General features: G+C 48.8%; 1 protein-coding gene across 2 annotated transcripts in view; it reads left to right on the forward strand.

The window, feature by feature from the left end:
* Window positions 1-9,711, forward strand: part of SORT1 (sortilin 1) — a 42,419-nt gene extending 32,708 nt beyond the window's left edge. For both annotated transcript variants that reach the window (XM_019546289.1, XM_019546290.1), the window contains exons 15-20: window positions 1,019-1,208; window positions 1,777-1,893; window positions 2,543-2,651; window positions 3,194-3,300; window positions 5,078-5,201; window positions 6,508-9,711. In XM_019546289.1, the coding sequence (XP_019401834.1) occupies window positions 1,019-1,208; window positions 1,777-1,893; window positions 2,543-2,651; window positions 3,194-3,300; window positions 5,078-5,201; window positions 6,508-6,522 (662 nt within the window). In that variant the 3' untranslated portion in view covers window positions 6,523-9,711. The remainder of the gene's footprint in view (window positions 1-1,018; window positions 1,209-1,776; window positions 1,894-2,542; window positions 2,652-3,193; window positions 3,301-5,077; window positions 5,202-6,507) is intronic.
* The last annotated feature ends 1,360 nt before the right edge of the window (window positions 9,712-11,071 follow it).

Here is an 11,071-nt window from a genome sequence, read left to right on the forward strand (position 1 = left end):
CACATCCTTAGCCTTCACTACCTCTGTGAGCTGACCCAAGAATTCCTGGTCAAGCTCTTCTCCCTGGTTGGGAGATCTGTAGTAGACTCCCACCGTTACGTCTCTTTCCCCTCGACTGCCTTGTACTCTAACCCAAAGCACTTCAGGGTGCCCCTCCCCTGACTCCTTGCTAATTGACGAGGAGCGCTTCGCCCATTACTCCACACCTCGCTGTTCAGCTCTGGCTTACTGTGGCATCCTTGATCAGAGCTATGGGATACTTCTTCCTGGTGATATAAAGCAGGGTTCTGGGCAAGCCATGTGGTGACTTTAGGCAGAGCCTGTAACTATTTGGGATACTCACTGAGTCCCCAGATAGGGGTATCTGTTTAGTCTTATTATGGAGAGTCTGTGCTGACAGGCTTCTAGGGTCATCCTAAGCACTTGGTTGCCAGTCTGAAGAGGAGCCTTTTCTGGTCAGTGCAGCAATACTTGTCTTTGCAACTGCTTGTGCTCACTCTCACTCCCTGTGTGATGGCAGTGACGTGCCCCAGGGCCTGGAAGCAATCTGCAACAGAGCTGCAATTGGAAAGCTGAAGCTCTTAGTTTCTAATGCCTCCCATGGTCCATCCTTTAGATCATGATGCTTCCCCTGGTAGGTGAGAGGATGCCCCCGCAAGCTCCTGGAGGGGCAATATTCCCTAGGAGTGTACTGAACAGGAACTCTACATGGTGGGGGGAAGCATTGTTCAGATAGGTCAGGCAGGGCTTTTCAGTGCCAGGCACATTTGTTCCCTTCAGCACTGGGTAAAATGTGGGTATAGAGAGTGGCCCTGATATCACCTGTGACAGGGCACAACCTGCTGCATCATGCCAGCTAATAAGATTTTGGGCTGAAGTGAATATTTGTCCCCTGGTTTTGGGCATGTGAGCCCCTCGCTCTTAAGTAGGCAGCGGTTGTCTCTCTGCTGTTGGCTAGAGCCATTACACGCAGCATAGCTGACAGGAAACTGGAGTCTAATGACCTCCTCTCTCCCAGGTGAGGACAAGGATTACACCATTTGGCTGGCTCACTCCAGCAACCCCACTAACCCCGCTGATGGCTGCATCCTGGGTTACAAAGAGGAGTACCGGCGGCTCCGCAAGTCATCAGTCTGTCAGAACGGTCGGGACTACATGGTGACCAAGCAGCCATCAGTCTGTCTCTGCACACTGGAAGACTTCCTCTGGTACGGTTAAGTGGTTTTTGCCCCCTCTTGTCTCACGCCAAGGGTGAGTGCCCCACAGAGGTCTAGAACAGTCACACGGGCAGATCTCTGCTGTATGGAGGGGACTATAATGCTGCCACTTCTAGGTATGTGTGGTGCAGGCTTTGGCCCCTAGACTGGGATCTAGTGGTGCCACTGCCATTGCTTGTGCACAGTATCGAGATTCCCTTGCTGGTTCAGAGTTTAGGATTGCTCATGGCAGTGCAGAAAGTGTCCGTAAAATCAGGGGTCATCCATGGAGGGTCATGGTCTGAAGTGTGCCCAGCTTCTTGGACAGCCCCATGAGCCATATATTAGGAGCAATGCAAATCAGGAATAAGACTTGGGGGCTGCTTGGGGAATTCTTTAGCTTAACCTCAGCGCAGACCTTGCTGGCCACTTTTATGCCATCCAATTCCATTTTGTCTGAGAGGCTCCCTGGGATCACATGTAGCAACATGCCAGGCTAGAAGAGACAGGTCACACTCTGCCTCAAACAGTCTCTGATGCTTTGCTCTCCTTTGCCTTTCTGCTGCCTCTTGCACTGCAGTGATTTTGGCTACTTCCGCCCGGAAAACCAGTCCAACTGCGTGGAGCAACCAGAGCTGAAGGGCCATGACCTGGAGTTCTGCCTCTATGGGAAGCGGGAGCTGCTGAAGACCAGTGGGTAACGTGTCTTTTTATAACCCTTGATCCTTGAGTGAATCCAGGTGCTCAGCCAGTGCTGCACTCAGGGCTGCTGGCATGCGGCACCGCTGTTGCAGGGAAGGCTGAAGTGAAAGGTTGTGGGCTTGGGAATGAGTGTCACGGCAGCATTCCCCAGCGGGTAGGGCAGCACTGGGGTCCAGGAGGCCTGGCTTCTATTCTAGGCTCTGCCACCAATGCCCATTGGCATCTTTATGTACCTTTTCCCCTACTGCCCTGAAAGTTGGGATGGTGCTTGCTCTTCTGGATGCAGGGCACATGTTACTGGAGCATGCCAGAATGAGCCCTTTCTTCTGCTGGAGGTCAACATGCCATGGCCCAGGCCACTGAGCAGCCTGTGTTGCCTTGGCAGGAGCCAGCAGCAGCACTGCACTGGGAGGCTAAGAACTCTGTTTCCAGGAGGCCATGCCTCTCAGACACCCCTGCAGGATGCAGTGGGTGTGCCCTAGTTCTTGGATCAAGATTAGAAAGCAGCATGGCTCTGCATGTGGCTTACAGCTGCCAGCCCAGTGGGGGTTACTGTGCTCACATGTGGCCGGGCAGTCCCTGGCCTCTCCTGGGCAGCTTCCCACTGTGCTGCAGGTTTTCAGAAGTTTTCTTTGAAATTCCAGGTATCGTAAAATACCAGGAGACAAATGTGATGGTGGACAGAGCCCACCACGGGAGGTGACTGACCTGAAGAGGAAATGCACAAGCAACTTTTTGAGCCCCAGCCAGCTGGTAGGTGATAAACCCAGGCCTAGAGAAAGCAGGGGGTGGGAGGTATGTTACCAAATCCAGGCCGGAAACCTCAGGATCCTGACATTGCTGCTTTTAAAATAGGTCCCTTTGCCCTGCAGTCAAAGACTCCCATGCCCACCCAACTGTCCTGTGCTAGACCGAGTGAGGGACACTCACTGAGAAGCCTTTGCCCTCGCCGCGTGGGGTCAGATCCTGTGGCCCTGCCTTCCCTTTAAATAGAATTGCCCACCATACTGTTCCATGCTGCTTCAAGGGGAGCAAGTCCATTCTGTTTCTCCTAATTACCTTTCCCAATTCCACCTGGATGTGACTTGTGAAACTACTGAAGCCTTGGTCCGCACTTTGGAGCAGCTGTCATGTTTGACCCTTGAAATGGTTGTACTGCCATACAAGGTACTGACCAAGTAGTATCTGTTGCACAGTGCTTTTTGCTCCTTGGCACTGGAAGAGTCTTGAGTGAATGCCAGTAATTGGTTTAAATTGCATATACTATAGCAATGTTTCCTTTTCTCTCCCTGCAGTCAGCCTCTTCCAGCTCCACACCCATCATTCTGGCTGTTATAGGTGTAATGCTCATCGCGATTGTAGCTGGAGTCGTCATCATTAAGAAATATGTCTGCGGGGGCAGGTGAGGCTTGCGGAGGTCTTGGGTGCAGTTAATCTGGGAAATGCATTAGCTGGTGAGAACCCCTGGCTTGGCCATCTCACTCCACCCCATTCATGTACAGGATGGCTTGGAGATTACTCCTAAATAAATTGGCTTCAGCTTTGTTAGGGGATCTATGATCCCTGTAGGTAATGGTGGCAGTTGCTAACTGTTCCACTGTATAAGAAGCCATGTAAGGGCTATATGTTTTCACTCAAGGTGATCTCACTAAACCAGCTGTGAGATCTAAGCCAACCATCTGGAGATCATGCTTTGGTCTTTCTGGGCTGCTGTAGGGCCTTGTTGTTTCCTATCTGGCCCCTCGAGCCACATGGTCCTGACCAAGATGAGCTGGATTGAGTGCTGACTCAGTGCAGTAATGTTCAGCTAGCATCTCGAGTCTCTTTGTGCCTTAGTGATATTGAGGCTGCCAGGAAAAATATCTGTACTTTACCACTCAGTACTGAAGCTGGAAGCCAGGCCTAGCTTTTGATCCTGAATGGGCCAAACTTCAATGGATCAGATGTAACAAGGGGAATAGGGGAATCTGGGAGATCAGAGCCAGGTGTGTGAGGGAATGTTACTAGAGCAAATCTGAAAAGGTGGGGAAAGTCCTGTGTGATGCACAGCTCCCTTGTTCTGATTTCTGGAAAGGGAAGAGAACAGTCAAATTAGTTGAGATGCAGTTGGCTTCCTCCTGCATGAGAGCAAGTTCCCAGATTTGATGGAACGCCTTGGAGTTCTCCATCACTTGTAGAACTGCAGTGCGGGGCAAAGGGGAAACGGTATTTTTCCAGGTAGAAGACTGTTGCATTGTCTGAAGCCTCCCTCTTCTGCATGGGCCTGTAAAGCAGTGCAGTGACCTGCTGGGGGGCGGGGGGAGGGGAGTCCTCTGCTTGCCTTCATAGCCAGCATGTTAATGCCAGTTTTGCCACAGCCATATTTGCATGATCCCATTAGTTTCTCCAGGCTAAATTGGTTCACACCTGGGTTGGTGCCTGGATGGGAGGCTCCTAATTGGATTACAAGTGCTGCAAGAGGTGGTGATTGTGATGCTCTTCCCTCAGAGGCTTCCAGTGTTGTGCTGCCACTAGACGCACCACGTGCTGGGCAGTACTTGTCCTCTGAGATACAAATGCGGAGGTGTGGGCTGCCTGTGGTGGTTAGAAACTCCGTGGTATCTTCAGTAATCCTGCACAATTCTTCAGATGGTCCTGGGGTTTCAGTGGCCTACAGATGCCCTTGCTTCCTGTCTCACTTGATCAAGCTCTGTTGAACAGTATTGTGAAACAGGTGCTGCATTTCCCTGCTGGCTGCAGTATTTCCTCTGATAAGGGCCCTAGGACAATGACTCTCAAACATTTTAGACTGAAAGCCTCTCTTGTTAGACTGAATGCCTTCGGAGAATGCCAGCTGTCAGCTTTCACTCCTTTCTTGACTGTGGAAAAGTACAAGAGCAATTCTTTTGTTGGAGATAACTCAGAAAGACCACAACTGATCAGATGCTCTGGACTCCTATTTAAAATCTCTGGATTTATCTTGTGAATCACACAGATGTTTGCACGCTTAACAGGGCTGCTAGGGTGGCCCCTCACAACACTCTTAAGAGGATCGTGTGGCATCACAGGGTGCCATAGCATCCTGGTTAAATATCACTGACCTAAAACCTTGCTAGCAGAACTGCTCTGAGATCCTCTTCCCAGAGAAGAAGTGTCCTACGCTAACATATCCCATGCCTGTGTGTCTGATTTCCTCCCAGGTTCCTGGTTCACCGCTATTCTGTCCTGCAGCAGCATGCAGATGCAAATGGCGTGGAAGGCGTTGATACTCTGGACTCGGTCACCCCAGCTAATAAAAGTGGTTACCATGATGACTCCGACGAGGTAGGTGATTAGTGGGTGATGCAGAGACATCAGTGTCTAAACATCTTGTTGGGAAATCGGGGCTTGGATTGGATGTGGGCATGTGACTTCTTGGGAGAGAGGAAATAAGACTCACAGTGGTGGAAGGGTCTGCTCCCCAGCATAGATGCAGGATTCAGTGTTCCTAACCATCCTGTTAGATTCCCATCCAGCCTCTTCTCACAAACCTACAGGGAAGGGATAAGTATAACTCTCCTTAGCACCTTGTTCCAGCATTGCTGTGCTGTTTTTACTATGAGGAAACTTCTTCTGGGGTTTTATCTAAATGTTCTCTGCTGCAGTTTAAACACATTGCTTCATATCATACCCTCCGTGGATTGAGAATGATGCGTCTTCAAAAAAACCAACACAAAAACCCTCTTAATTTCTCTGTTGCAGGGGGGACTGAATCTCCAGCACAGTTTAACAGTGCTCCTTCCTTTGAACTGCCCAGTAAAGCCAGTATCCCCACTGGAGGCAAATGGCATAGTCCCAAGTATTTGAACCATCCCTCTTTTCCCAAGATGTCATCCCCATGTGGTGCTCCAGTATCTCCCCAACACTGTGAGCAAGGGATGCTCTATAGCTAACCAAGCAAAAGACGGGGCATTCTGGTGTTTGCTGCTACTGACCAGCTTGTAAAGCCCCTTTTCCCACCTGCAGATTGGCCGAGGGAACCTAGGATCTGAGATGTGTAATGTTAAGGTCATGAACATCTCTTTAGCCTGTTGGAAAAACAGTTGATCTTAATTCGCTTGGCAGGAGTTGGACCCTGACTCAGAAGCATTGGTTTTTTGATGTTCTGTATCTAGATGCTCATACAAAAAAAACCAGCCTTCAATAAGCTGTGCAGAGCTGTGTAAAACTAGTCTGTCCCTGTTGGTTTCCTTGCCCACAAGGAGAGCAGAGGCTAAGTCCTGCCTGAATCCTGCAAACTGAACTCCACCCTCTGGGATGGTGCCTACAGGGGGTAGAGGGGAAAGTTGTCCTACTCGTCCTCCTTGTAAATGAGGCTGCCCTGAGCCACCAGGCTATGACCCGACCCTCATTGAGGGACAGTTCTTCTGTGATGGTCTCCATTCACCATTCCCAGTCACCACCCAAGGTGGCACCTTCAGTTCAGTGCTAACCCCCACCTGCCCCACTTTTTGCCTTCTTGGGGAGGGAGAGGGGCATGCTTCAGTGCTTGGAGGAGAGTGGTGCTGGCCTGGGATTACAGAAAGGCAGGGAAGTCCCTTGTTGTCTTATGGTCTTTGCCCTGCTATGTCAGTGTGTGCTTTCTTCTTAGGACCTCCTGGAGTAGCATTGGCTCTCATCAACACTGGGACAGATGGATTCGAACTCTGCCACGGATCTGCAGAACAGCAAAGCCGTCTACAGACCATGCTCCTCTGCGACGGCTGCCTCTCCCATTTCTGAGGGACATCACCGTCCCATTGCTTCCATAGAGACTGTCTAAATGCAACAAAGCTGCAGGCCTGTCAGAGCGGGTTGGGGGGAACTGCTGCAGGGACCCAAGTGGCTCTGGATCAGGGCTGGGAAGATTTTAATTTAACTTTATTTTAATGACTTTTTTTTTCTGCTGGGGAAAAAAATTGGGGGTTTTTTTGTTTTGTTTTTAAGGAAAACAAATCTGCTGGTGACAGGAGCATTGTGCTCTGTGCTTGGTATTGCTAGGTGCATTTCTCCGTGCTGCAGGGAGAAACCTCTTAACTCCATTTTAACCTCTCAAAGACTGATCTCTGCCATGGCATGTCCCTTGCTGACACTGCAGCATTCGGAGCCCAGGCTGACCCCAGCGGTCGTCAGGACCTCAGACAGCTTAGCCAGTCCCTGTGGGACCCCAGAAAACTGGGGGGTTGCTTTTTATTTAATTGTAAGAGACTTGCCCAGCCAAAAGCAGTGTGGGAGTGGGGTGGAAATCTGAAGTGACACAAGGCTGGGGGCACCTGCTGCAGCTGGCCATATGGCTCCAAGGATCCAGACTGTGAAAATGCTGTGTCTGCAAGTACTCACTTGGGGCAAATTGGAGTAGGAAGAGAGAGGTTGTGGCTTTTTTTTTTTTTTAGTTCTAGGAATAAATGCAGCAGAAAGCTCCATCCAAGCAAACCTCCTATGCTTGTTTTTCTGCTCTTAGGGTGGTGGGAATTGTCTGTTCCAGGTAGATTTGCTGTAAGAGAAAGTGTGCACATGCAGCACTATTGCTGGGGGTAAGAGTCCCCGCCTTTGTTTTGTGGGGGTAAGTCACAAAAGAGAGACCCCTTTTTTGTTTCTACCATGAACCATTTTTTTTCCTTTCCAAAGCAATACGAGATCAGCTGCTTGTTCACTCTGCAGAGCTGCTGTTTGAAGTGGTCATGATTGGCAGCTTGCAGGTACTCTGGTTAATGTGCGTGGGATCTTGCTGCCTCCCTTTCCCATTGCCGTTCCGTTTGGAGGTGCTGATGCCCCAGCAGCGGACATTTCTGCTTGGCTGACTGCACTATGCGATGCATGTGTCCTCAGAAAGCCCCGTGTCCCCAGCATCTGACACCCCTTGGTGATTTGTGGCAAGCCAGAAATTGGAATGGGCTTTAAGGAGGGCTTCTTGCTAAAGGGAAACTGTGATAACTTCATATTTATCATTAAAAGGGAATGATCAGGAATACTAGCCTGATGTCACTAGTATCTCTGATCTTCATACCTGACCTCTGCTGGGGGGTGGGGGCAAAAAAGGTAGGAGGGTGCTTTTATGAGGCTGTCACTAGACTCCTGCATTGGTGAGCTATACCTTAGGTGCTAATGCAAAGAAAGAGGTTCATGAGACTCTAAAGTACTTCTGTTTAAAATGAGGTTGATTTTTGAAAATGAACTCGTATGTATGGAGGTTTCCATCCCCTCATTCATTCATTCAGCAGCTTCCCCTTGAGTTAACGAGGCTTTTCCCCTCCTGAGTGAGTTTGAGAGGCATCCATAGTCTTGAAGCTTATTGTTATTTTGTTATACTGGGGTTTTTCCTTTACGAACTTGCAGAAAAGGCCACAGCTTTCTTGTGGCCACTAGAAGGTGCCATTTCTCTTGGTATAACTGGGTGGTTCCCTCTAAAGCAGTGGAGTGGGGGTTTTTTGAGGGGTAGGGCAGTGTTTCCCAACCAGTGTGCCATGGCACAAAAGTGTGCCATCAGAAATGCCAAGGTGTGCCGCAGAATTTCTCCATGACGGTGAGCTACAATAGGTATGAGAATGGGGAATGCTTTAACAGGCGTGCTGTGGAAATTTTTTATTAACATTAGTGTGCCTTGGGCTGGAAAAGGTTGGGAAACACTGGGGTAGGGGATTGCTTCATGCAAGGTGGATAATCTTTATCTAGCTAATGCCAGGGGTTGCTCAGTGACTAGAAGGCAGATTTGACAGTGGAGGCAGCCTGGCGTGTAATGTAGTAGAGCAGGTGAGAGAGTCACCTGGAGAACATGGTTTAGAAAATCTTACAGTTCAAGACTGAACTGGGTTTTTGGAGGCGCTTTTCTCTTTCCTTTAGACTCTAACTGCTAGGTCTATGCAGCTGGCCAAAACTGGCAGTGGTAGCCACCTGCTGACAAAGAAAGATGGAAAGAGAACCCCACATGCATCCACGATGCTAACCAAGAAACTGTTGCTCTTGGGATGATACATTTCCTGCAGACACTCACTGCCTAGGCATCTGGGGCAGAATCAGACTTCCCCGCCTCGCCAGTGGCTCTGGGCACAACCGCCTGAGATGTGAAAGCAGGTTCCATGCAGATGGACTGGGGTGGCCTGATCAAACGCATGGCTACTTTATTTGTGTTCTTTAGCTGAAGCCCTTTTGACTGCTTGTCTTTGCATAGGCTGCAGAAGAAGATGGTAAATGTTGAAACTTTCACCCAACCCCCTCCCATCCTCCTTGCCCTCCCCACCCTGCCTTAACATGCCTGTAGAGGCCAGACACTGGCTGATGGAGTTGAGCTCATTCTTCCTCTGAGGAAGCCTGTGCACCAAAGGGCTTACCACCAGCCCAGCAGAAAGGCAGTTGTTGCCTTCCAGCCGGCAGTGGTGCCTCTCCCCAAGTCCCTGTGCCATGCAACAGCAGCCTGCTATCTCTGAGCAGTGCATGCCCGTTGGGCTGCATCTGTCCCCTTGCCAGTGGGTTGTTCCCCCAGGGCTGTCAGGGGGACACGGTCATTGCATGTGCTTATGAAGCATCATCCCACTATTGCCTTTGGCTCGTCAGCATGCCTGCAAGGCAGATCAGTACAAGGATTCTGCTCCAGGGGCCCTGCCAGTTAGAAGTAACCACGTAATTAAAAGCCATAGCCCTTTCACTCCCATATGGTATCTCCACAAGGTCCAGCCCATGGCGAGGTCCAGGGGAATGGAACGGAGATGTGTGTAGAGTTCTGTAAATAAACCTGGATGTGTTATAACTTTGTACTGGTATTTTTCTGTATATTTGCAATATTTGGGTTAGAAATAAAAGCACCATTGACTTTGTGTTATCTCCGCTGTAAGCTGCATTACTATTCATGAGCCAGGGAGCTGGCTTGACTTAGATCCTTGTAAAATGCTCTTGCACAGTGTTGATGCCCAGGGACCTGATTTCAGCTTTGGGCCACTGTAGAAATATGACATGGAAATAAATATCATCTGGAGCCAGGAGTAGCTTTTGGGCCCACGTGGTGTACCAGAACTGTGCTTCTGCTTGACTTTAGCCAACCTTATGGACATGGATGTTGAACAGTGCTGCCAATTTTGAAAACAGAACTCCATCAGGAAAAGCTCACAAAGTCTCCTGCTATTGCTAGGTAGACCCAGCATCATCACTGTCCTGTCTAGAAAATCCTTGAGAATTACACCATGAGAACAAATAGGATATTGTCACTTGATAAACTCAGCCTATTGAAAACCTTGTGCTACCCCCTGCAAACACCCTTATGTGATCCTGAGAAGTTCTCTAGAGATGAAGTGATACATGTGAAAATAGGGGTGCATTTGGTAGCCGTGTTGGTCTGAGACCAAAAAAATGCAAAACTCTGCAGCTCTTGGTTCAGAGATATGATGCCTTTTATTAGACCACTAAGAAATTGCAAAAAAATTATCTTTTTCTGCAATCTTTCAGGCTCGTACGCCCTTCATCAAGCTCAGGAAAAAATTAAAGATGGTAAAAAGTCCCCGGAGGTAGGAAATAAACTTATTTTTGTACAGAGGAAGCTGAAGATGGAGGTCTGTCCCTCTGGGTCCATGAGAGAGTTGCTCTTTGTTGTGCAGATCAGGCAGGATTCCTTCCCTGGAGGTGTCAGATGCCGAGCAGGAAGGTGTAGAAATTTTTCTTGTTCAGCAGTGAAGTTTAAATTCCAAAATCAGCTAAAATTCGGCATCTTCCATGTTTCAAGGATATATTTTGTAGCTATGTTGGGCTAAGACAAAAAGAAATGAAAAAATCTAGAATTCTTGGTTCAGAGATGATACCTTTTATTAGACCAATGAAGAAATCACAAAAAAATTATCTTTTTCTACAAGCTTTTGGGCGCTCGCACCCAGAGGGACAGACCTCCATCTTCAGCTCCCTCTGTGCAAAAATGAAGTTTATTTCCTACCTATGGGGACTTTTTACCATCTTTAATTTTCCCTGAGTCTGATGATGGGCATGTGAGCCCGAACGCTTGCAGAAAAAAGATTTTTTTTTTTTGTGCTTTCTTAGTTGCTCTAATATAAAAGGTATCATCTCTGAACCAAGAATGCTAGATTTTTACACATGAAAATATGTGCCTTTGCTCATGCCAGCCTCCCGCTCAGAATGCAAAGGTTTCCCCAGTTGGCATCCTTCAGGGGAGCTGTGGGCTAACAGCATGGTCATCC

Source organism: Crocodylus porosus, unplaced genomic scaffold (genome assembly GCF_001723895.1).
Source record: "Crocodylus porosus isolate Cpor-Errol unplaced genomic scaffold, CroPor_comp1, whole genome shotgun sequence".
In the NCBI taxonomy this organism is placed as follows: Eukaryota; Metazoa; Chordata; order Crocodylia; family Crocodylidae; genus Crocodylus; species Crocodylus porosus.